Source organism: Hakea prostrata, chromosome 5 (genome assembly GCF_041222555.1).
Source record: "Hakea prostrata isolate BN-2017 chromosome 5, UWA_Hpros_2, whole genome shotgun sequence".
Taxonomy (NCBI): domain Eukaryota; kingdom Viridiplantae; phylum Streptophyta; class Magnoliopsida; order Proteales; family Proteaceae; genus Hakea; species Hakea prostrata.
The window spans coordinates 44,854,367-44,881,972 of NC_142604.1; the positions used below are offsets into that span (position 1 = coordinate 44,854,367).

The 27,606-nt window shown below is 39.0% G+C and overlaps 1 protein-coding gene across 1 annotated transcript in view; it reads right to left on the minus strand.

The window, feature by feature from the left end:
• Positions 1 to 9,917, minus strand: part of LOC149016079 (anaphase-promoting complex subunit) — a 42,564-nt gene extending 32,647 nt beyond the window's left edge. The window contains exons 1-4 of the mRNA XM_089157209.1: positions 9,305 to 9,917; positions 6,006 to 6,165; positions 5,702 to 5,823; positions 2,185 to 2,434 (exon numbers count right to left, since the gene is read on the minus strand). Coding sequence (XP_089013335.1) covers positions 2,185 to 2,434; positions 5,702 to 5,823; positions 6,006 to 6,165; positions 9,305 to 9,475 — 703 coding nt within the window. The 5' untranslated portion in view covers positions 9,476 to 9,917. The remainder of the gene's footprint in view (positions 1 to 2,184; positions 2,435 to 5,701; positions 5,824 to 6,005; positions 6,166 to 9,304) is intronic.
• Between the last annotated feature and the right edge of the window lie 17,689 nt (positions 9,918 to 27,606).

Here is a 27,606-nt window from a genome sequence, read left to right on the forward strand (position 1 = left end):
GACTTAAGCATATGTAGCAATAACAAACGTCGATAGACACTAAAAGAACTTTACCCAGTAGATAATCAACAACTTAACTAAACAATCTTTATGTCGAACAAATCACCCAAGAACAAGACATTAGACGGTGGTGAAGATGAAACATATCAAAAAGTATAGCAACTACGATAACATCAAGGACACTATCAAAAAATGCAGTAGCAAGGGGAATCTCCACACAAGAAGATAAAATGGGCAGTCCAAATCGAATATAAGCTCTTTGCAAGAAGGCAAATAGTAGGTAAAAATATGGTTGGTAAAAGGTAGTATGGTAACTATAGGCCATATGATAGACAAAAGACAGTATGAGCTACTTTGGACCAAATAGGTAGATAAATGGCAATATGAGTTATTGCAGACCAGGTAGGTAGGTATAAGGTAGTATAGGTTACCATAGACCAAATAGGTAGATAAAAGGCAATATGGGTTACTTTGGACAAAATAGGTAGTAAATTGTAGTATAAGCTACTACGGACCAAGTAGGTAGATAAAAGGCAACACAGATTACTACGAACCAAGTACACAGGTAAAACGAACCAAGTAGCTAGGTGTTATTGTAGAACACCATCTTAGGAGATAAAAATCTTCACAAATAGTACACTTCAACAAATCTTGAGTAGATATAAAACAAGTCTCCAACCTCCCCCTCACGTGTAGCACTACACATGGACAAGACAAAATAATAACCAAAAATAGCACTGCGAGTATACGACCATTTTCCAATAATTACCAATGCACCTATCAAGATAAAAATAGTGGCCTCACAAATGCCAATCTTCAAAAAAAATGGATTTACAATCTGATGTAATAGGGGTCCACCAAATAAAATGGTTAACATGTGACCACAAAGAGGGATTCACCATGCAAAATAAGATATCATGTTAGGATTTCAATACCTGTAATTAGCTTAGGGACTGAAAGGAAATTCAAAAAGAAGAAGAAGACTGAAGAAGAAGAGAAGAACAAGCAAGAGAACTTACACCTATGTGTTGATGCTCTCCCCTAGTACTTTATATATAGTATACAATCAAATCTTAGTTTAGGAGAACTTTCCTATACAAATTCACAGAAGAAAAGGAAAATTACATATTGCAATGAATCTCCCAAATCCACTAAAAAAATATTCTACAAAAATTACTTGTCAACCAAGCAATAAGAAAATTAGAAAGTACTCAAAATAGAAACAACAACAACAACAATAAGCCTTGTCCCAACTACATGGGGTCGGCTACATGGATTCTTGCCCTCCAATTAGTTCTGTTCGAGGTCATGCTAGATACAAGGCCTAAACTATACATATCCTTTCTCACCACTTCTCCTAAGGTTATCTTAGGTCTACCCCTAACTCTTTTAGTTCCTTCAATATAGATTATATCACTTCTCCGTACAGGAGCATTTATAGGTCTCCGTTGAACGTGGCCGTGCCACCTCAAACGACTTTCTCTAAGCTTATCACTTATAGGAGCAACTCCCAGACCAACTCTAATATGATCGTTTCTTATCTTATCCATCCTAGTTTTGCCGCTCATCCATCTTAGCATCCTCATTTCTGCTACACTGAGTTTATCTATATGATTCTTTTTAACAGCCCAACACTCTGCACCGTACATCATAGCTGGTCGAACAACGGTCCTATAAAATTTTCCTTTAAGCTTTAGTAGAATACGCCGATCACATAAGACCCCGGACGCACCTCTCCACTTCATCCACCCTATTTTAATTCTTTGGGAAACCTCATCTTCTAAATCACCTCGTTTACTTATGATTGAACCTAGGTACCTAAAACAATCACTCTGAGGAATTTCTTTATCGTCAAGTATCACCACCTCATTATCTACCCGATCATGACTAAAGTTACAAACTAAATATTCTGTCTTCGATCTACTAAGTTTAAAGCCTTTTGATTCCAAAGCTAATCTCCATGATTCTAATTTGGTATTAATCCCCACTTGGGTCTCATCAATCAACACAATATCATCCGCAAAAAGCATACACCAGGGGACCACATCTTGAATGTCTTTGGTTAACTCAAAATAGAAAAATGAGATAAAATAGAAAGTGAGGTATTAATAGTTGTTTTTGGGAGGGAGTGACGAGGGTGTGGTGGGGTTGTGAGGGGTTCAATAGTTCATTCAAAAAGCATACCTTCCACCAACCCAAAAAGTGACTTTGGTGCATGAAGATGAAATGTAGCACTATCTCTAGCTCTTTTCCTAGCTTCAGCTTCTTCAGCAACTTTACGAAAAACAAAGGTCTCAAGATCCATATCCTCATAATCCAACAACTCGTCCAATTCATTATTAGAATCATCTTCATTGGGCAACTCATAAGGTCGACAAGATGAGGCAACCTCCTTACAGTAAATCCCTACATTGGTCAAAAGGTGGCAGATTGCCTGCATAAACATCAAAAAACAATTAGGTTCTCCGAAAGATTAGAATGTTTTAAAAAATGAAGCAAATGTCAACAATTTGATGGCGTCAAATAATAAGAAAGATATCAGTGCTCATATATCTGTTGAAGTAATATAATTTCTTAATTCAGTTTTGCAATGCCAATATCTGGTTAACGAAAACAGAAAAAGTGGTCATGCAGCAAAATTTTATAATCGGCTACGGTAAAAGAGGGTAGTCTCCTGAACCATGTAGAATGTCCTCCCTGTGCCGGCATCATATCTGAGAGTGTGCAGATAAAATTTGTATGCAGGTAGGGCATAGGGCCATGCGCATGATTTGAAGTCAAGTTTCATTCCTAATGGAATTGACCACATGAAATGCAAGGCCTTTCAAAATCCAATGGAATTGACCATGTGAAATGTAAGGCCTTTCAAAAGCCAAGACAAAGTTGATCCTTTGAAAAAAGGCCAATTCTTCTAGTGGAAATAGAAGGGAAAAACCATACAAAGAAAGGAATATGCTTAAATTTGGGCTCTGAAAATTGATAAGTGGCTAATCCAACCCATAGACTATCCATCCAAACAATGGAATCACCCCATTACCTATGCACATAGAAAAAACTAGCTAAGACATATGTGAGAACCTAGCTAAGTGGACCATCCAAAGCACATTTTGAATTTTCTACCAAATGTTAATAAATTTCTTGACTTAGAATATTCAAAAACTTCAAGTCTTTAACTAAAACTCCACCATTTTAGGCCAGATTTAGTATAATTTTTATTTCAATATCAAATTGATCTCATGAAATAGTCAACAAAGAAATTTTTAGTCAAAAAACTTGAAACTGTTTTGGTTGTGTATTGTCCTCTATAAGCAAAAGAATCCAGATATTGATACAACTCATTTCATTCTTCTTTTTAGCAAAGTACTTCACTTCATTTATTGTTTAATTCATTCTTAATTTAGAGTTACTCTATGTAAAATTTTGAAAGGGAAAAAAAAAAAAAAAAGGGGAAGGAGAGGAGTCTTTAGGTCTCCCATCTGTTCAAAAAGATATACTGGCTGGATGCCTTACCAGGATTAACTAATAAAAGGCTTAATCCAAAAGTGGTCCTATAAACCAATCTCATTATGGGAATATATCTCAATATCATATTCGTCTAGAAGAAAAACAAAAATCGTGTTTTCACTATAGCTTAATAGAGCTACAATTACTGAAGTGCATACATATTGCTGAGAAAGCAAAAGATATTTCAAGAATAGAAAAATCCATTTGGTAGGTTCTGAAAATAGATTGAACACTTCACCATATCTAGTGGTTTGTAGTGAAAATCATTAAACCTTTAACTATTTCTTAGAATTACGTGTCCTATATGTATTGCATGATTATGTCTTGTAGCACTCAAAGTACAGAATAGGCAATTTCAGGTATCAATACATACTACAAACCAAGTATGCAAACTTAAAACACCAGACTAGGTGCTTTTTTCTTTTAACTGTGAATATTAGATCCTAAAAAAACTTTCCTTAGAGCTTCAAAACCAACAAACAAGACCTGTTCTAGATGGCATTTTGAGACAAGTTTCCGACCCTTGGTTGAGTAGGAGAATAAGAAAGGTAGTATTCCTTTCTGGACATGAAATTACTACTTGTAGCCATCAAATTAACCATTTGTGTAGTAAAGAGCGGAGTGAAATCAGATGAAATAAAAGTTCTGAAATAGCTCCTCAGCTATTTCACAAGTTATATCCTACTTGATTTCCATGTCACCAGAACAAGGTTAAAATCAAACCACACAGTTCTCAAGAAAGAATCACCCCTGAAATTCAAACAGAAATTGTACCGAAACAACCCTTAACAAACAAATTAGTAATCATTAACCATTAACCAATTACGCCAAAAGGAAGGAAAGAAAGGACAAATTTGTTGTTGGTACTCTTGATTTCCCCTTGGCGGTACTAAATCAAGCATGCTGTCTCGCACAGCACCCGTGAAATGACAACTCTGGGATAATGGATTTGGGGTCTAGGGGGCTGATAATTTCTGAAATGCCTACTGGAATTTGATTTATTACTTGAGTCTACAGTTCAGCACTCCCAAGATGCATTGGTTCATTTAGGCTTACTAGTTTAGCGGGAAGCATGTATTCAGCACAAGATAACTCTATGATGCTTCACATCCCCAACTGAGAAACTGTAGTCCAGTTTCTTTCATCACAATTTTATGGTTGTTTCTGGAGTTCAATGATAAAACCCACAAGGATTGATGGTGTTTACATAACTTGGAAGATCTCCATTCCACCTATGGAACTAGCACCACTTCACAATCATCAAACACTTTGGTGAAGGTTTCATTGCCAAATGCTAGGAGTAACAATACCATTTGTAACACATTTCACTCCATACCCTGGACTCACTAAAAGCAGTATCCATCTGGAAGCGATCTAAATGCTTTCCGTTGTTGGTAGTAGATCATGTGCACTTTGGATCATCCACACCCAGACTGGCATAAGCCCTTGAGGAGAACAATGATGGCAAAACAGGTGGACTACGTGGATTGAAACATACTAAAGCTATTGACAGGGTTCCATTTACAACATTTGAAATTTCTATCAAGTCGTGCAAAAATTATGTTGTTTCAAGGTTCTATACAATAGAGGAGCCAGATGATAGAGACAAATAACAAAACCCAACCAATAAGAAAGAATTTCATGTCGTTTCAACAAAATGTTATCATTTCCACATAAAATAAAATAAAAATACTGCATATTGATAATTTCAACTCATTTCATCCGTTCCAGACATTATTTGGTTCCATTTTTTCCATAAAGGAGCATAGAGATCTGGTTGGTCACCTCATAGCAATTATTAAATACTCTCGCACAATTGTATGTCAACAAAGGTAGGTGAATCAACATCTTTTTCCTTGTCGGGGTTGGCTTTGGGGGGGAGGGGGGGTTAAGTCTCTGACCTGATTTAGTTACCTCAAATTTTCTACTTGAAATTTTTATTATATTAATTGAAGATACAAATTAAAAAATTGCCACAAAAATTTCACAAATAAGCATGCAATTAAGTATGAGGCTAAAATACACCAAACAGCTAATGTGTCACCATATGTTCTTAGCAGTAGGCATGTGGAGTGAGAGCTGGAACTGTTACTCTCACTCACTGGCAGTAAACAACAGCATCCTAGTACCTGTTAAGAACACACAAAAACCTAAAATACCTCAAACAATATCAGATTGAAGGCAAGTGTGCAAATACCTCAAACGATAACAGATTGAAGGCAAGTATGCAACGACGTAGAAACGTTCCCAAGTGACTGTTTGGATCCAAGATGATTTGGTCATCTTCCAAAGCACTTGTTTCAGGACCTCCAAGGATACCTGATGAAATCCAACATTGCACTTAGTATCAATTACTTAAGGAGAGCATGGTAAAGATTGAACGAAGCTTCTTCTTTTTTCCTTTGGTTTTTTTTTTTGGGGGGGGGGGGGGGGGGGGGTGGAATGTAGCAAAGTAGTAAAAACAACATGATGAAAAAGAACAATGACAATGGTTAACTCACTTCGAAGACTGATGAAAAGATTAAACAAGTCATCAGGGGAAACTAGAGATGATAGCCGTCGAGTTAAATGATCACTTAACCAATGATTCAGCAAGCCACCAACTTCTCTCAATTGATTTGTAAGCTCATCTAATGTTGGCTCCATCACATCATCACAAGACTACAAAAGTACAAAATAAAATTTAATATTAAATATTAGAGATGTATACATTAAGTATCAAAATTTTAAATTGAACAAAACCATGACTCTGCAAGTGTGATTTTTGAATCATTTGGTTAAATCATGTCAAAGTGCCCACTTCTCACTTTAACCACAGGGATGAAAGGCAGAAACTAGAAACAAAAACAAATGGACAAAGACCAGATATGAACATGGAGATTCATTAATCAGTCCTATTCACCCCCATTAGCCATTAAAATTGCAGTCCAACCAAAGCCAAGTTCTAAAACCAAGAAGAGTCAAATTCTAAAATCAAAAAAATTAAATACATGGTGCTGGAGTCAACGCATAAAAAGGGAATTCCAGCCTATCAGCAATTGGTGCTGCTTTACCCTTCTACTCTAACACCAGGCGCTAATTTTCAGTGTGGCTGTAGGCCGTTGTCTACGTCAATTGGGACCTCTAGTCCTTGTTTTAATCTGATTCAATGTATTTTTCCATATAAATAAAGCTGTTGGGACTGGAGTTTTCACGAATCCTGAGTGAAGCTCCAAGATAAATCGTGCTCTCTCTCCTCTCTTCTTTTCTCCTTTCTCTTCTCTCTTTCATAGTTATAAACTTATAATTGACACATGGGAATGATTATTGCAACTTGGAGTTATCAAAAACATCTACTATACTGTATAGAACAGCAAAATTGTAAAATTAATGCAAGTGCTAATGTTACTTTCGGGTTTTTATGTCGACCATGGATACACCAAAAAGTAAGTCTTGCACCGAATAGAAGTTGAGGAGTTTCGTTATAAAGCATAAATCTGGAATTACTAACACAGCTCAATGTACAATATTTAAAGTCTCAATAAAAAATGAACAACCTATGGTAGTCAAAATGAGGACGAGTGGCAAAACTAGGAATGATAAGATAAGAAATGATGATATTCAAGATGGTCGAGGAGTAGCTCCGATAGGTGATAAGCTTTGAAAAAGTCGTTGGAGGTGGCATGGTCTCGTTCAACAAAGGCCCCTAAATGTCCCTATACAGAGAAGTGATTTAATCCAAATTGATGGAATTAGAAGAGCTAGGGGCAGACCTAAGATGACCTTATGAGAAGTGGTGAGAAAGGATATGCATACTATAGGCCTTATATCTAGTACGGCCTTAAACAAAGTTGATTGGAAGGCAAGAATCCTTGTAACCAACCCCATTTGGTTGGGACAAGACTTGTTGTTGTTGTTGTTGTCACAGAACCAATGGTAGTCAAAATCTTATACAAATCCAGGAGTACCAATATGAAGCATAAATCTGGAATGTCTTAAACGAATGAATGTACTGATGTAACTGAAACATCAAACAAAATCTTATAGAACAAACAACATATGGTAGGCCAGATATCAACCATCTTCTTTCTTAAACTTCTGATAAAGTATATGTGTCAAAGAATCATGGGTCATAATCTAACAAAATCATACGACTGACTCTCTGGTGCAGACGTACGGCAGATCTGCTATGTGGGGCACAGAGAAATACATACAAAATTAGGAAGGAGAGGAGGGTGGAAAAATTCATTCACACACCCACTCTAGAGCCTCTTCACTAAATTCTTCAATGATCAACTTCCATAATTGAGTCCTCTTTGGTTAAAATGAAATAAATAGGCAATAGGCATAAAATTTGAAAACTAGCGAAAATGGAAACAACTACAAATTGGAAAATAAACCATAATAACCCATATTCAAGAAAAAGAAACTACTAAGAAGCTCTTACATATCTACCAAAAATAAAGTAAATAATATTTCATCCTAAATAACTAAACTATCAGCCCTGGCCACCAGAAAATGGTTTATGACCAACCGTTGGCTTGGGGGTTTCCAAAGTGAATCATATCAGTCCAACCAAGCTAAGCCCACTACATCACTCTCGGACAGAGAACAGATAAGGAAAAGCTCATTACCAGTAACCACTCAAAGAGTTATATCTCCCATAAACTCATTCATGTTCTATTTCACCAAGGTTCACCAGGATTGGAAGGTTATTATATTAAAAATACTTAGCTGTATTTTCCTAAATAATATGGATCCATGGAAATGTAATATCTGCAACTGACGAGTTGCTGAGCCTACTAACAATGTTGTAAACAACTCAACATTAAAGAGTGGTTAGCTTCACTGCAGCCATTACAGTCAGGTCAGGTAAAATAGATAACACATAGCCTCAGTCACACATTCTAAAATTCAACAGATTACAGTAAAGTCTAAACAATGTTTACCAATATTTGTTGGTAAAATAAGCCATCCGCCTGGACACCCCCACAAACATAGATTCCTTTCTGAGGTTTTCCACTATCTCAAAATATTTATTCATTTTGAAACCACAGTAAGAGGTTTTGTTGGATTGCTCATAATGCTCAATATTTAGTCAACCACACATTTACATTCCCCTGTCATAATTGTTTCCTTCTAACATACATGATACAACTCAAATGATTAGGGATAAGGATAATGCTAGAAATGGTGTTTGACATTTGTAAAGGATACTTAAGATGTGAGGTTTGTTCAAACAAGTCAGTCATTGGGGGTAGAGGGAGCAGTAACATGATCGGTTTAGACCCACAGGAATAGGAATAACAAAAAGTTCTTCATTTAGGAAAACTATACATTCATTGAGAATTTCCGAATTAAAATAAGCCACAATCCAAAGGTGGCAGCAAGTGGAACATAAAGTGGATAAGATCCAAATTTTGGAGGAATACATCAAACAATGTTAGTTACATACAATTCTTGTTAAAAACTGTAAACATGAATGCAGAATCACCATGCACATAGGAATAACCCAACAAAGTCCTAATTTAGGAATACAGAACATACATTGCTAACTACTGAATAAGTAGGAACAACCCAATAAATTCCTCATTTGGGAAAACAGAACATACATTGCAATAACCCTAACACACAAATGCAAGCACCATGAAGAACAGAAGTATATGAAAATCTCTGAAATTACAAAGATTAAATTACACAATGTTGCTACATGCATTTCTAAATGTAAATAAAACTCCATAAATGAAACTCGCAAAAATTGTAAAAAAATAAATAAATAAATAAAACATAGACAGACAGCCTTAAGAGGTAGGGAAAAAACCTTCGTCAATGCCAACAAGAACAAGCCAAGGCGATTGTGCTGAGATACAGAGGAGAAGGGAAATGGAACTGAGGCTTGAGCTGGTGGTGCGTAAATTTGAATGAGAATACAGATAGAGACCTTGTGGGGAGTAATGGTGAAAGCTCCTACTGGTTTAAAATCTCCCGTCATAGTTTACAAATTCGCCAATACTTCTTCGAGTTATTCGCCTGCTCTGAATTTTACGAATAAAAATGGGGTCAACTCACGCTTTTTCAGAATTAATATAAAAAAAAATGTACACTTTCAGGCGCTCAGGGCTTGGTTTTCTCTCTTTTCTTCGATTCCTCGATCACTCGGTCACTCTTCCCTCTTTACTTGAATCCTCTCTCTGTCTCTTTGGCCAAAAACTCTTCACCATAGTTCTCTCTTCAATGTTCATCAGCTGCCACTGCAAGCACACTCCCGTATTCCAGAGGTTCCATTTTCCGGCGACTCACGCATCTCTCTCTCTCTCTCTCTCTCTCTCTCTCTCTTACTCTTTCGACTGTCAAGACTGCCAATTACGGTTTCTTCTCCCCCCTCTCTCAAGTCTGAACTCTCAACTACGGTTTTCAAAAATTTATGTCCTCTCCCGCTTTTAGGTTTCTGAGTTTTGTGTTAGAAATTTGTCATTCCTTGTAATTGTCCTTGCTCATGAAAATGCCACTTTTACCCCCATTTTGACATTTTCATAGAATACCAGTTCTACTCTCGTTACGTCATCTTCCCAAAAGAAAGCCGTTAGGGTAGAAAGAAAACCCTACCTCGGCAGAGTCAACAATTAGGGGTGTAAACGGACCGGATTCAGATCGGATAATGGTATATCCATATCCACATTCTATTATATTCGGACGGATTTGGATAATATCCTATCGGTTTTCGGACGGATTCTGTCGGATTCGGATGATAATCGGATAATTATTTTCTTATATAGATTCTTCTAAATGGGCATGAATATAGATTGAATACAAGTTTTTGACTACTTGATTACATCATTACCTTTTTATTTGTGAGGGCCACGGTACAATATGTCGGCGACATATCGCCGACACAGGGCGATATGTCTCCATGTCGCTGGGGGGCGATACGACACCCCCTAGCGACACCAACATCGCGAGAAGTCGGCCGATAAATCGCCGACTTCTCGCGATAAAAGGGCGAAATTCGGGCGAATTTCGTTCGAATTTTTTTAATTTCTCTCTCTTCTCTCTCTTCTCCAGAGCTTCTCTCTCTCATTTTTCGCACTTTTCACTATATTTTCGTCCGATCTTCGACATCTCCGGTTACATCTTGCTTCCTTGTTGCCGGATATCACGTTGTTTGATCGATCGATGAGTTGTTTCGCACAGATCTGAGAGTTTTTACGTCAAATAGGTAACCATTCTTATCCAAGTAATTTTTCACAAAATGCATGCTATATGATGTTGGGTGATTTTGAAATTAATATATGTTGAATACCATGTGCCGATCTACGATTTCACGGAGTCGGAATTTTTTTCCGCAAAGTATTTTATTTTTTTATTTTTGTGGGTAAAAAATGATATTTTGATTATCTTGTATGATTACTTTTTAAGTGATACAGTGGTTGTATGATGATAGAAAAAACATATGTGGAACTCCGTGAGCCGATCTACGGACTCACGGAGTCGAAATATTTTTTGACCCAAAAATAAGTAATTTTATTTTTCAAAAAATATCCTGATATTAATAAAAATATCAATAATTATGAAAAATGCAAAAACTAGGGGAAAATGGGGGGAAATGTTTTGAAAATTATGGAATAATTATATAAGTATTTTTCAACTTGTTGGTTGTGTTGCCCATGTGGCTTCATCGCCGGTTTTGATATGGGCAGCTATTTTTATAATTATATCATACATGCAATATTCATAATTTCATATATGATTGTTTATATATGTATAAACAATTATAATGATGTTGTTATTTGTTAATGTTATTTGAATGCAACAGTCATCATGTCTGCTGGTGGGAGTCAGAGGGGAATTGGGTCTTCCCGGTGGTGGACGAGGACAGGGGACGAGGGACGGGGTCAAGGACAGGGGTCGGGGACAACCTGAGAGATCAGTAGTAGGAGGGAGGACTGACCCAGCATGGCAATATTGTATGGCTATTGATGGAGACAAAAATAAAACTGAGTGTAATTTTTGTCACAAAAGAATATACTCAGGTGGCATCGGTAGGTTCAAGGGTCACATCACTTTGGGAGTTCAAAGGATGTGACTAAATGCAAAGAGGCCCATCCGGATGTAATCAAGTTACTCAGGGATTTACAAAAACAAAAGGGGAAGAAGAAAGATGATCGGAGGAAAGTCAACGAGCACTAGATGATGCGGTGCGCGAGCCGTCATCATATGTGGATGATTCGGATGATGATAGGGATGTTGATCCTGTTGATGTGGACGAGAGATCGGGAGGAGAGGGATATGCGGCGGGCCATAGCAAAGAGCGGACGATTGCACCATCGGGAGCGGGATATGGCCGGAGCTAGAGCTACGGGAGCTGGTCCATCTAGGCCTACGGGGGCTAGACCTTCCGATTCGGGGGGAGGGGTGGTGTATTTGGCATGTTTGGCGGATCACGAGTCGGCGGGCCCCTCATACATCGGTTCGGACCGTTCGGTGCCACTACCACGGCAACCATCCGATTATCCACGCCGTCCGGACCCGACCATGGAGCAAGATCCTAATACATTCGGGGAGAAAAGGGGCCAAGCAGCCCAAGATATCCGATGCATGGAAAGGTATGGCAAAGAAGGTAAAGAAAGCAATGTCAAAGTGGATTTATTACAATCACATCCCAACAAACACAAAGACAGGGTCCATACTATACGAATATGATTGATACTATTGCGGCGGCGAGGCCACGGATATAGTGGTCCCAACCCTACGAGTTGATGACCACCCTCCTTCAAGAGGAGAAGCAAGAGGCTGCAGGAGTATATTGATAGTATGAAACCCTTTTGGGATACTTATGGATGCACCATCATGTCGATGGATGGACCGGCCCGACGAGAAAGTCCATCATCAACTTCATGGTATCTTGTGATTGGAGAAGCTGTCTTCTTGAAATCGAGTGGATGCTACTCGGGTCATACGAAAGACCACGAGATATATCATGGGTCTCCTGCAGGATGTGATCGACCGGGTTGGTAGGAAAAATGTGGTGCAAATTGTCACCGACAATGGCTCCAACTATAAGAAGGCCGGTGAAGTGTTGATGGCTTCACCGATTATAACCTTATGTGGACACCTTGTGCTGCACATTCAATTGACCTAATCTTTGAAGGACATTAGAAAAATCAGCATTGTCCACAACACCATTGAGAGTGCAAGACAGGTAACCAACTTCATCTACAATCATAACGTTGCTTTGGTAATGATGCGGAGATCATGTGGAGGTGAGTTGGTGCGACCTGGTCCGACAAGATTTGCGACAAATTTCGTCGCCTTGAGCAACGATGCAAGATAAGAAGTCGGGCCTCGGATCCATGTTTGCATCGCGGGAGTGGTTTGATTGGGCTGGATCCAAGTAAGATAACTATCTACTATTTCATCTTATAAATTATTATATTTATATTATGAGTTTATGATTATCTTGTATGATATTTATTGTCTATTGACTTAATGAGTTTGTGATAATTCAGCACGATCAATGGGCGCGCCGCACAGTACACAATATCATCTGATGATTTCTGGAGATGTGTTACTGTAGTGTTGCAGACCATAGATCCTATAGTAAAGGTCTTGCGTATGGTGGACTCTTCCTTGAGGGGACCCACTATACCCCATTTGTATGCATCCCTTGAGCGTATGAAGGATGCTATAAAGGCAGCAAACCCTAGAGGACATCGGGCTTTCTTAGATATTGTCGATGCACGATGGACGACTCATCCGATGCATCCTCTTCATAGGGCCGGTAAGTAAATATTCTGGGTCGTTGATTTGTAGTTGTAGACTTGTAGTCTTGTAGACTTGTGGGCTTGTAGCATTGTAGGTATTGGTACTTTGGTAGTTGGTACTAATTTTAAGCTTTTTTAATTATGCAAGCATATTTTCTAAACCCTAAGTATCAATATAGTCAACATTTAGGGTTGGACACAAACCTATTGGATGCCCCGATACTGGTGATAACGAAGTTGGAGCCGGATGAGATGGTCCAATCATTTTGCCACAATGAGGTGAGACATTGGGAATTTCAAACGATTAGTGAGTTGTATTAATTGTTTAAATAATTTAGATAACCAATCAATACTAATGATTGTATTATTGCAGATCAAATTGTTTAGAGATGCATTTGGGTCTTTTAGTGGAGCTGGTCAGTTTGTACGGGGCGGAGAAACCATGGATCCATGTTAGATACTTATATAGTTAGATCCTTAGGGCTTAGATGCATAAATGTTTTGAGTCTTTTGACTTTTGAGTTTCTAACTTAATGTTTTTGTGATAATGTAGCTGAATGGTGGTATCTCTATGGCAATAGTTCATCAAACTTGCGAAGATTGGCAATCAGGATCCTGTCTCAGACTTGCTCTGCCTCTGGATGTGAGAGTAATTGGAGTACATTCAGCATGATCCACTCCCAGAGGAGGAACCGGTTGGGAAGCCAGCGTATAAATGACCTCGTATTTATTCACTATAATATGAGGTTGAGGCTGCAATATGCCAAGGAGCAGGCTCAGAATGAAAGGCAATACATCAATCTCGATGATATATTTGATGTTGCGAAGATGACCAAGATCCCCTCACTCGGTGGATGTTGGACGGGGGTGAGCCGGTATTGGACCAACCTGGAGGGAGGCCTGACCCAGAACTAGCTCAAGTTGCAGGGGTTAATGTGGGTGAGTATATGGCCACTAAAGAGGGTCAGGCACATGCAGAGGCAGCTGCCACTGTTGAGCACTGTTGATGAGGATTGGATGATGGCACCAGGCACGGAGGAGCCACAGGACAACAATCCCGATGACACACTCTCGCCTAGTCAGACTGGTGGAGATGATGATGGTGGTGGTGGTGGAGGCATTGGAGAGCGTATACATGTTCCACTACCAGAGACACAGCAGCCCCCACCCAGATACACTGCGGAGAGTCATTTTGATCATGCCACTCAGGATTATGATCATGGTGGTGATTATCAGCGTGGTCGTCAATATCCTGATACGAGGCCGAGCCACCATTAGAGGGGAGCTGGCCATGACTATGTTAATCCTTGGGTCGTCAATGGGTGATTTTCATCTGAACCCCTTGAGGTCTATTCTATGTCATTTTTAGTCCAAAAAAGTTGAGACTTTGCATTTGCCTCCCTGTACTATAGAAAAGTCAATTTAAGGACAAACTATCACTTATATGACCAATTTGCCCTTAATTTTTTTGTTTACATTTTAAGGGGTTAAAGTTTATTAATTTGCAAAAACATACCCTCATTACCCAATTCCCAAATCCCTATTTCTTTCTTCTTCCTCTTCTTCAATGGTTATTCAAATCCCTATTTGATACTATGTAATCTCCAACTAGGGTTTGAAGATGGAAGCTAATGTAGCTCAAGAAAAGAAAAAGAAAAAAATCAAATCACCAACATTTTGGGTTTAGTTGAAGATGAATACCACACGGCGTAGTTCAGAACCATTTTCAAGTTGGGTTTGAAAAATAGAGATCTAGAATCAAAGAACCATTGAAGAAGAAGATGAAAGAAATGGGGATTTGGGAATCGGGTAATGAGGGTTTGTTTTTGCAAATTAATAAACTTTAACCCCTTAAAATATTAAAAAAAAAATTAAGGACAAATTGGTCAGATAAATGATAATTTGTTTTTAAATTGATTTTTTTTCTTCTATAGTATAGGAGAGGCATGTACAAAGTCTCAACTTTTTTGGACTAAAAATGACATAGACCAAACTTCAAGGGGTCCAGATGAAAATTACCCATTAGAAATTAACTCATAATCCTTAAATTTCTCCCTATTTATTCTGTCATCTTCTCTCCTTCTCCTCATATACGACTCAAGGGAAAACTCATATTTGGAAAAACTAAACTTTTATCATAAATCTTCTCTAGAGCACCACAATTAGGTATTCTTATTACTCTCCCTCTCTTTTGGTTTATTTTATCTCTTTCTCTTAGGTTTTTTCTTTGCATCTTTATCTTTATTTATTTTCTTAATGTTGAATATGTGCGAGTAAGAGTATGCAAGTTTCTTGTTGTTTTTCTTATTAATTAATTGTTTTTATTTGTGGTTAATGTGAGAAAACATCTGTTATTAACACATCAAATCAAATTTAAGTATTAGATTCAAACTCGACAAAATACAAACTCTATACTAAAATTCAAAACACTATATAATAGGATAGTTTGTATTATATCTAGAGTCGATCTAGACTCATGATAGATAAGATTCTGTATATTTGAATTTTGAAAATTTTGATGTAAATAAAATTATTCATTAAGAATTTTCGTGATCTCAAAATTATAGAGTTCCATTATGATATTGACTAGAAATATGTTTTGTGACATCTCACTTGTTTTCTTTCTATATATTAGTACTACAATTTTTGTAATTATTGTTCGCTCCTGGTGGTGTTGAGTACTAGGTTCTGCCCCTACGAATCTGCAATTGAAGGTGACCAAATAATTAAAATTACATAAATACCCCGATTGAACCTTGTGAATTCACGTGAAACTCCCTACATTGGTTGTGTTGAGAAGAAGAGTACGAAGGATAGCCAAGTGACCATTGATCCTTTCTCATCTCCTTCGCTCGGCTTCACTGTGATTTTCACATGCAGCAACAGCTTTCGCTTCTGCTGCTTCAGTTGCTGCTGTTCTCGAACTAAGTGAAGAGGTCCCATCCGTCATCCCCACCGAGCTTCTACTAAAAAATAAAATAATTAAAAAAAAAAAAAAAAAAAAAAAAAAAAAAAAAAAAAAAAAAAAAAAAAAAAAAAAAAAAAATTTTTTTTTTTATTAAAAAAAAAAAAAAAAAAAAAAAAATAAAAAAAAAAAAAAAAAAAAAAGAAAAAAAAAAGGGAAAAAGGAAAAAAAAAAAAAAAAAAAAAAAAAAAAAAAAAAGAAAGGAGGTTTTTTTTTTTTTTTTTTTTTAAAAAAAAGAAGGGTAAAAAAAAAAAAAAAAAAGTTACAATCTGAAATAAGTCTTCCCTTCAGCGTCATCTTTTATAATACGAGACAACGCTTCAGGTAAAGAATGAGGAGAGAAAGAAATTTCATGTACAGATGGGTAAAGCCCAGCCAAAAAATCAGCTCCAGCATTAAGCTCACGGACAACATGATGAAGCCCATATTGGCATAACCGTCTCAATGAGTCTCGGATATCACAGACATCCTCTGTTGCATACCATGGTATGGTAAACCGACCTAAAATCATCGCAATAGCACTCGATGAATCAGAGCGAATCTGGACTCTCTGGATAGAATGTTCCAAAGCTAGTACTAGTCCTCGACGAATGGCCGTGAGCTCCATGCAAAGAACATTTGTTTCCAGACATCTACCAGCAGAGCAGCCGAAGATAATCGCACCCATCTCATTTCTCGCAAGAATCCCATATCCTCCTTGATTCCCCATGACAGAGCCGTCACAATTGAGAGAAACCCATTCTGCAGGTGGTTTATTCCAAGTTAGAGCATGTGGTCTTGAAATCCTATATTGCACCTTGATCTTCCAACGATGAAACAAAGACCGATTGCGATCATTATCTATGACTGGAATTTCTGTCCCAAGGAATCTCAACCTCGTATCATAAATGATACGGTTTAAAACATCAGTGTGAGTCTCTGACTTCCCCTGAAAAATGCGATTATTCCTCTCTATCCAAAGACGATAGAGAAAGCAACAAAAACTGAACCGAAATAGTTTACCCATCAAATCCTGGTTGTTGAAATGAGAAGCTGCCCAGGTCAACTCTTCGCCCCAGCTAGATCTATCACTTGGCTTAAAACCATGTAATCGAAGAATCGAATTCCAGATCTGCTTTGAATATACGCAGCAAAAAAATAAATGGTCATGTGTTTCGTCTTGACAAGACAGAGAACACATGTTGGGTCGAGAGCAACACCCCGGTTAAACGATCGACTTCTCACGAGGAGCCGAAGATGAGCAGCCATCCAAGTAACAAACATGAACCTAGTTGGTGCTATGGACCGCCACACCGAGACCACCAATTTACGGTTGGAGCATGAGGCCGGATAACTTCATGTGCACTTTGCATAGAAAAATGACCAGAGGAAGTATGTAACCATATGAGGGAATCCTGTTGAAGCCGCTGCCATTTTTTGGTTGTCTTAATCTCCTCCCATCTATCACATAATAAAGGATCATTGCAAGGGTTGAACCACCGATTGGCGGCAGAAATGATTTTAGATACTTGCATCATGATGTCCACGACCAATGGCTTCCACAATAAGGTCATTTGGCTTGGCAATCGGACCATTTGGAAGCCATGGGTCATGCCATAACATAACTTGATTCCCATCTTTAATCAGAAAACGACTGCAAAGTGTAAGAGTAGAACGAAGGTTCGAATAACCTTGAGGGTGTGTGAACAATCCCAGGGAATATGCATAGACCAAATAGAGTCAAAGCTAAACCACCTCTTGCAAACATACACACACCAATTTGTTGGAGCTTTTGAAGCCAGACACCAAGTATGGCGAAGAAGGGCAGTTTTGTTCCAAAGTTCAAGCCTACGTAATCCCAACCCGCCTTCTTTAATAGGTTTACATACCTCTTGCCAGGAAATTCTGTAGGATCCCACACCAGAAGTACCCTTCCATAAAAATCTACAGAATATGGACTCGAGGCGGTTTATAATGGCCTTGGGGAAGGCGAGGATGCCAATCCAATAACTCACAATACCACAAAGAACTGATCGAATGAGAGTTAAACGCCCGCCATATGAGAGAGTTTTGTGGTGCCATCCTTCCAATCGCCGCTCAATTTTCTCAATTAAAGGCATAAAATCTTCACCACGAAGTCTCTTAGATGAGAGGGGAATACCAAGATATTTAACCGGGAAGGTGCCATGACTGAATCCAAGGATCTGATCTATGGTGGTCAAGAGCCCTGGAGAGATATTGCAATAATATAATTGAGATTTCTCCTTATTAATGGTGAGACCCGACTGAGAAGAGAATTCTGTAAAAAGCCTGTTGAAGATGTCCACTGTTTTCTCATTTGCTTTGCCAAAAACAAACAAGTCATCTGCAAAGCTGATAGATGTAATGAGAGGGTCTCACAATGTAAGTGATAATCGAAATCCCCATCAACTGCAAAGATCGAGAGATGGAATCAAGGAAGACTTGAAGCACAATGTTGAATAACATAGGAGACAAAGGGCATCCTTGACGAAGGCCGCGATTAGCATAAAACCTAGATGACTGGGATCCATTAAGAAAAATAACATAGCTAGGGTCTACCACGCACCTTGAAATCCAAGCAATAAAACCTGGAGGGAAATTGAGCTTGTGAAGAAGGGTAAACAAGAAGCTCCATTGAACCGAATCGAAGGCCTTGCGAAGGTCAATTTTTGCAGCAAACCTAGGAGGGCCCCTTTGGAGATGATAATCATGAACTACTTCTCTGCAAAGGAGAATGTTATCAGATATTTGGCGACCTTTCATGAAGGCAATCTGATTGAGGCCAACGACCTTGTGCAGCACAATCTTGATTCGATTAGCCAGAAGTTTGGCAATGAACCTGTAAACTTGACTGCTGATTGCAATGGGACGATAGTCACTGAAAGAATTCTGCACTTGACCTTTCGGAATGAGGGTGAGTCTAGATAATTTGAGCATGTCAGGCATTCTCAGAGATCTGAAAAAATCCTGAATAGCATTACAGACATCAAAGCCAATGATGTGCCAAGTTTTCTTGAAGAAAACTGCATTAAAACCATCAGTGCCTGGAGCACTCATCATCGTCATGATCATCACAACATTCTTAATTTCCTCTGTTGTGAAAGGTCTCATCAAGGAACCAGCCTCTTCATTTGTGATAATTCTCTCGCCATTGGGTTCAAGATGGGTACAAATGATTGGGGTTGAACCATTATATGCATTTTCAAAATAGTTTACTGCCTCATTTCGGATTTCATCTTCTTCAGAGAGCCATCTTCCACTAGCATCTTGAACATTAGTGATCTTGTTACAAGCCCTTCGGTTGATAAGGGACCGATGAAAAAACTCAGTGTTCCCGTCACCTTCCTTAAGCCAAGTGGCTCTGGACTTCTATCGAAGTTCAGACTCCCTGAAATTAAGCAGCTGGTGTAAAATGCGAGCTTCCCACCGTTCCTGACACAGGAGTTGAGGATCAAGGGGGGAAGAGCGAAGGAGGCTTTGAGTGAAGTCTAGCTGGATCTTAGCATTATCAATCTGAGCATTTAAGTTGGAGAAGATGCAACGACTCCAAGTTTTCAGCTCATCTTTAAGAAGGCGGAGCCGGGCCATTAGAGCAAAGAGAGGGGACCCCGTGATACGATGGCACCAGACACGCTGAACAATGGCGAAGAAGTCAGGATGATCAGCCCAGTAATTATAGAAATAAAATTGTTTACCTCGAAAAGTACGTCGTTGACCGAGGTCTACGACCATAGGAGAATGATCAGAAACTCCTCTATTTTGAAACACCGCCGAGGAAGAGGGAAATGTGGATAACCAAGACTCGTTGCATAAGACATGATCAATTTTTGAGGTGATACGATCATTTCCAGAGTGAAGATTACACCACGTGAAAAAGTTTCCTGATCGAGGAAGTTCAAGCAATTCACAGTCTTCAATGCAATCCCGCATTGGTCTAAGCTTTCGATCGCCATAAACATGACCACCCTCCTTTTCAACAATGCTTTTACAGGCATTGAAGTCACCGAGTAAAAGCCAAGGGGAAGAGGGAGGCGGAATTAACTGACGAAGGCAAGTCCAAAGATTATCTCGATCTATGTCAGCACTAGCACTATAGACAAAGGAGACCATAATATGTTGCATAGACTGCTTAAGCAAAATATTTGTATGAATAAGTTGATCTGAAGTGAAAATGGGTTGAAGGTCAACTTCATCCTCACGCCAAAGAACCCAAATCCTACCATTAATGGCAGAGCAATAGTTGTGAATAATTTTCCAATCACGAGAAAATTGACTAGCCACTGCAGTAAAATATTCTAATTTTACATGGGTTTCCAAAAAAACACAAACAGTTAGTTTGTTTGCATGAACCCAATCCATCACAGCTCTCCGTTTTCCAGGGTTATTTAACCCTCTAACATTCCACGTGGCTATCTTCATCATTTTGGGACGTGGGGGAAGAAGTGACAACGCTCCTGCCATTGGGGCTTCTATCACGGATCCTACCATTCAAGTCAGGGATCCCATGATTCATTACCAAATCAGAGCCACAAGAAAGGGGTTCAAAATGATTTTTTTGTAGTAGCCACTTAGCTGACTCCACCCCAGCATCAAAGATGGCTGGATTATGATTCCGTTTTGGGTGAGGGATTACATGGCTGGCGGTGCCGTTGCCTTTTCCAAGAAGAGATATTCTTTGCTTTAATGGGTATTTAGTAAATGCTAATTTGTCTTGCATTCTCACCTTGGAATTAAGACCATAACAAGAGCAAAGAAGATAGGAGTAGAGTTAAAACACTTACGGTTTTTAGTAAACAATGATTCAGGTCCACCAAATCAAACCCAGATGAATTGTTCTCCACGTAAAGAGTTAGCAAATCTGAAATGTCGATGTTCGCCGAAATCCTCTCTACCAAACCTTATCACATGCATATAGTAGAAAAAGATACAGCAACAAAGGCTTTTGCAGGTGAAATGGAAAACACACACATACACACAGAGGAAGTTGCTGAATAGGTTTTACTGAGGAGCTAAAAACGGTGCTTTTTCAGGTGAAATGGAAGAGAGAGGAATGTTTCAAGGAAGGAACAGCGAAGGGGGTGACAGAGATGTTAAAAGGACATACATTAAGTAATCATTCTGTGGCATCTATTGCTAAGAAAAAGAAAAAGAGTGGGAGACACATTGATCATAGCCTGACAAGCTTCTTATCAACAAAAAGCATGTTTTATTGGTTTTTAGTTTCTAGTTTCGACTGCTGCAACTACAGTGTATGTAGACTCCTAAGTAACTATGTTCCAACGCTTGTCTACCCTCAACTGGATTAAGCTCCACGAGACCCTATTTCATCTTGAATTCGTGTCATTGTTCTATGGTGTCTCATGCATTAATATTGTTAAACGAAATGTTTGCCAGCTTACGAATTTAACGTTACTGCAAAAGGATGTATATACAGAGATGGCAATGGAACCCTGTTGGCTAGTGAGTTCGGATTATCTCCCCTGAGCACTCTGTGTCCTCTGTCTCGTCAACCGCAGACTACAGGAAGCCACAGGGTACTGGTGATGGGTCCTAGTATATTTGTGATTATAAAATAATCGGAGGAGCACAGGGGAGATGATCACACTCTTGGCTATTGCCCTTAGCCTGACCCTGAAATTGACAAGAGGAAAGCTGAGGCTTGGGCAGGAAATAGATGACACAGTTCAGGACAGAATTTATGTGGAGAAATCAATTTAAAAGAAATGTTTTCTTCCGCTTCAAAAGCTGAAAGAGGAAATAAGGAATCTTGATAGGGTTTTCCACCACGGGTTTTGTTTGAATTTCATGTTTATCTCCGGATCAAATGAATGGTGTACCAGGCATGGATTCCATAGGTTAAGTGAAACAAACTTTTTTTTTTTGGGTAAATTTTCCTTCATTGAGATGCTCGACAAGATATGGGCAAGGCATGCGCAGCCACTAGAGCCAAGATTCAAGGAATGGAAATGAGCAAAACTATCTCTTCTCACAAATATTGGGTCCTCCTATCTAGGAGGTCAGCATTACTGTTAATCTCTCCTCAATATGGGAAAATCTACAATCAACAAAGATGGGCCTTAAGTAAATAATATCACCCAAGATGGCTATAATTTGAGTCCAGATCCTCTCCACCTAGCTTGCGCATACAACTATACACCCAAACTCATATGAGTGTAGGACCCACCCAGACAAGGTCTACCCATGTTAGGGCGGGCCGGGGTAGTGTGAGAGGATCCAAATTCCTAAAATTTATGGTGGGTCATGACCCAAATCAATCGCTTGGACTAGTTGGAGGCAATCTGTCTCCACTTCCACTCTCTCATAGCATTCCCCAAGTTCAAACAACAACCCATCCCTTAAAGCCAAACCCTCGGCCGCAAGAACTGATTGGGCCTGGGCCTCCTTCGAGATAGCAAGATTGCATTCCCAACACACATGCCTGATCATCATTCATCAAGCCCAGTCCCACCTTCTTTTCCTTTAAATGCGTTCCTGTTTAATTTAACCTAGCCAACTTCAAGAGGTGACCAGCTCTTGGTTTCTAGCTCTCTTTTGGCATTGTTTTTGTCAACCTCTTTTTGCCTTAGTAAGCCTTTTTGGTAGTGTGAACACCTTTTGTATTTGTAAATCAAAATCATAAAAAGGAAGAGTTCTAAATCATTTACCTTAGTGATGTTTTGCAATGGATTTAGACACTGGAGGTGCCTCTTTGCGTTCCATTTCCCTTCTTTCAGCTTGTGTACTCTATAGGTTATTTCCACGCTTCCAAATAGGCGAACCACAGTGATGGAGGTTCAGGATTAGCTTGGAGAACTCGCAGAGCATAGGAGAGTATTCTATTGTCAGTGGTTTTTTTGTGTTTGGTATTCCATCCCTCTATTTATAATATTTTCTCTCAACTCTAATTCCTTAATTAGGGTTTTCCTTAGATTCATCTAAGAGACCTTAGATTCATCTAAGAGAGGAATATTAGAATCCTGCTTAGACTCAACTAAATAGAGGGGTAGTCATCTTAGACTACATAATCGTCTTGCCGCCACCTATGGCGCAAATTGTAGTGGGACCCACCAACTACGATTAACATCTCCCACTCACCAAAAGGTGATGGAGTTATCCAAATGCTCTCATCAACTCTAATCCTTTCAATGCGGAAATTGAACGTGCGACTTAAGAGATGTATTTAGGGTAGGAGTTCTATATCAAGTCTCCATCTAACCAACATAGCACATCATTTGGAATTATCTCATTATACCCTAAACAATTCAATTATACCCAGTTCCACACTCTCAATCCCTCATAGTGAGCAATGTGAACTGTCCTCATATGATGTACTCATGACTTTGTCAAATGACAAGTCGCCCGGGCAATAAGTCACATCATTGTTGGGTATAGAATGAAAAGTTTTCCCATAGCCCTCATGCCATTTGGATTATCTCCAACTTCTTTCCCAGACTTGTTTTTCGAGACCGCATCATCCATGATTCTAAGAAACAAGCTAAAGTAGCATCATTGGGTGTCCTCTTCGTGGCATAGTCTAAAGTAAAGGGTACAAGTAGGATCAACAAAATGTGATCCTAATGACTCACACAGTGACAAAACAAGGATCCATTCAATCACTCTCATCATTGGTCGACTTCAACACATGCAACAAACATGCATGCTATGGTGTACCTCCCACTGATATGGGCATGTCATAAAAGAAAGAAAAAATAAGCCATACGAATCTTGGTTCAGTTGCTACCTAAAGCGCCTAACCTGATTCTTCTACAATCAGTCATTCAATGACCAATTATAAAATATTCACATTCGGCTACAATGCAGGCAATACAAAAATGTGATGATTCTATGTTTGACCATTGAAGTCTCGTCTTAGTTCCAACTAAGGTGCCTGTCGTTGGTCTGAAAGCCCTCTAAAGCCTTACAAACCCATAGGCTCATCTTGCTCACTATCTGCAAGTGCCAAGGTGAATTATCCGTGTGAGTGGGTCAATTCAATGCTTGGTGACATCTTTATAAAATACTAACTCACTTATCATAAACATACGTCAAATATGCATGGAAAAAAAATGATTTCATTATGTCCAAAAGAAAATGTTTAAAAAAAATAAAAGAAAACATCATCCACGTCTAAGACCTAGACTCCTAACATGTGACAAAAACACATCCCTTGGTATAGGCTTAGTCAATGGGTCAGCCACCATGTTAGATGTGGATATGTGCTTTAAAACAACTTTTCCCTTCACAATCATGTATTGGATAAAATGGTAGCGGATCTCTATGTGTTTGGCTTTTCCATGGAACTTAACATCCTTAGAAAAAGCCAAAGTTGTAGTACTATTAGTGTGTAGGAGTACCACATCATCTGCATGTGAGAATAGGCTGAGACTTCTCAAGAATCTTCTAAGCAAAATTGCCTCTTGAACAGTAGCTGAGCATGCAACATACTCAGCCTCCATTGTGAACAAAACAATGCATGTTTGCTTCTTGCTGCTCCAAGTAACAGCTCCACCTCCAAGGACAAAAACATAACCTGAGGTAGACTTTCGTTTTTTCCGATCACCGCCCCCGGTCAGCATCGTTGTAACCTCTCAACTTCATATCTGAACCACTATATGTGAGCATGAGATTTGTCGTCCCACGAAGGTAACAGAAAATCCTTTTTACTGCTTACTAATGGGTAAGTCTTGGGTTACTCTGGTAATGATTGACCATCCAACAGCATAGCAGATATCTAGGCACGTGCACATCATCGCGTACATCAGACTACCAACCGAAAAAGCATAGGGTACTCTTGACATTTGATTTTTCTCTTCTTCATTCTTAGTGTAATATCCATCCCTATTCTAACCCTGACCCTAACCCGGATTCACTGTTGTATTTAGGCCCGAAGACTCGAAGCGGTGGTAGAAGAGACTTATGGACCCTTCTGATTGATAACTATGATTCGGAGACCAAGCCCATGGACATTGACGATGATACCCCTTGCTTGAATGCATTGTTAGTGTTTAAGGAAAGCCTGCGCATCGGAGAAGATTGATTTAGTTGAAGTACTTAATTACCTCCCGTGCACAATCCGAAGGTATTCCCCAAAACTAGACTTCTTGATTGAATTATATAAGAAAACCTCACTCAATTTGACCTTGTATAGCATTTCAAAACCCTACTTGAAGTTGCTGAACTATACTTGTTTTTCTGTTGAGAAATATTTTGGTCGATCCTCTTTGGTCAATGCCATCGACCAAAGACCATCGACCAAAGTTTCCCAGTCAGCCAAGTTAATGATTCTATGGAATATTCTCTTTTCTAATTATTATAACCTCGATCCTTGAGCCCTATTGCAATCATTTTCACTCTTGAAAACGTGGGGGGAGCTTCCCAAAGCAACTCCTAAGCATATGTGAAGGATACTCCACCAAAAACTCATTGTTTATCATTGATTATTGCCTCCATCTTCAACAACAAGGTATGAATCATCATTCCACTCTCTATTCTACCTTTTTCTATTCTTTTCTCTTCCTCTCTTGCTGTTGAGACATTGGAGGTGGTGCTGCAACCTTGCAACCATCACTCCAAGTGTCCACTTATGCTTAACCTATGATTTCCTTAGCCATCTATTGATGCTATGCCCCCCATCTCAAGCCTAGCATATGTATTCCTTGATTTTCCTCTTATCATCATGTCATTTTATACAAAACTGAGTTGTATGGTATGCTATGTTCATGTTTATCACTATCATATGACTCCAATCGAATTTCTATAAGTTCCCCTAGCTATTGCATGCTATTTCTATGTCAATGCAAGCAATCCCAATTCATGCCATGATGCTTGTCTCTTGAACTTGATAGCTCAAATTGGGGCTTTCTATTTAGACCATTGGATTATGTTAGTTTCTTGATTTATAGTGTCCTCATACTGTTCTTAAGCATTCCTCCAGGTTTTAGATTGATCCGAACCCTGGAAAACCAATTTCGGATGAAAACCCCCAAAATCCACTATTCTGTCCTGAAGAGATTTTTGGTCGATCCTCTTTGGTCGATGCCATCGACCAAAGACCATCGACCAAAGTTGTTGCTGACAGCAACTTTAGCCAGTTTTGACCCATTTCACATTCGATCTTCCCGATTTCTTCTCTAACTTATTATTGATATTTGTTTAGGGTTTTAACAATTCTTTTGGACCATTTCTTGGTATTCTCAATTCATCATCAACTCAACCTAAGGTAAGGATGGTTATCTCCATAAACATATAGGCCATTAACTTATGAATTGTGTTCTTACTTAAAGAATAGAATCTCTTGATTACTTTTAATTATCATAAAACTGTTATACATGTGTTAGGACAGTAGTATCGAAATTCTTATACTCTTGTCATGTTAAATTATTATTCTTGATTTACTTATGTCTATGATGATTCATTTCAATATCATGATTTAACTTTTATTATGAAGATGTATTGGATGCATGAGAAATGATGAACTTGAATATGTGATTGCCTACGTATAATTTGGGATTTGGGAGTGTTCTATTGACACTTCTGTCCTTGGGTATCGGAGGGAATAGTATGGGATGTTCTCTGAAGGTGCCTATCGACACTTTCCCGGGTTATTGGATGACATACATAGGATTGTCTAGTTGGGTGGCTAGGATTGTCCTTGTCGTGTCAGACCCGAATTGGAAGGGCATTGAGACCAAACGACCCGTGGTAGTGTATGGTTTGATGGGCGCTCTAGGCCGGTAACCAATCCGGTAGGGGACATAAACCATGCTACGGATACCCGAAAGGGGCCATTTATTGGTAGGGTTGCAAATTGCTAGACTTGGGCTCACGGGCGCTCAAGACCGGTAACCAATCCGTGAGAGGACGTGAGAGCTTCCCGTTTACTATTTGTGGATGACTAATAGGGTTGATGAGTCCGTAATCTGGGATTACGCTAACTCTAGTGTGAAGGATACCGGAAAGGATCACCAGGGGCGAGGAATGGACGTATCTAGATCTGACTTGATACGATTGAGTAGATGACTTGCATTGGGCTAGGCTTTACTGTGACATGCGCCAGTACTTATACCAAACGGTGATGTGAGAGAGCGGTGACTGATTCCCCTACCATGGTTTTTGAGATGACTTTACCTAATTTCCCTGGCGGACCCAAGATATCTTGTATGATTGAGGGGGAGTGACTGACAACCCAAAGAAGTATGGTGCTATGACTTAAAGCATGTCTGCCATAGAGACTAGCATTCATAGAGTTAGAATCATATTTGCATCATATGTCTCATATCATATTGCATTATGTTATGTTTTGTATATGTATGATTTTAATTATGGAATAACTACCTTGCTGAGTTCTTCGAACTCATTCCTTTTGTACAAATGTTTTTAGATTATCCCTACAGATAC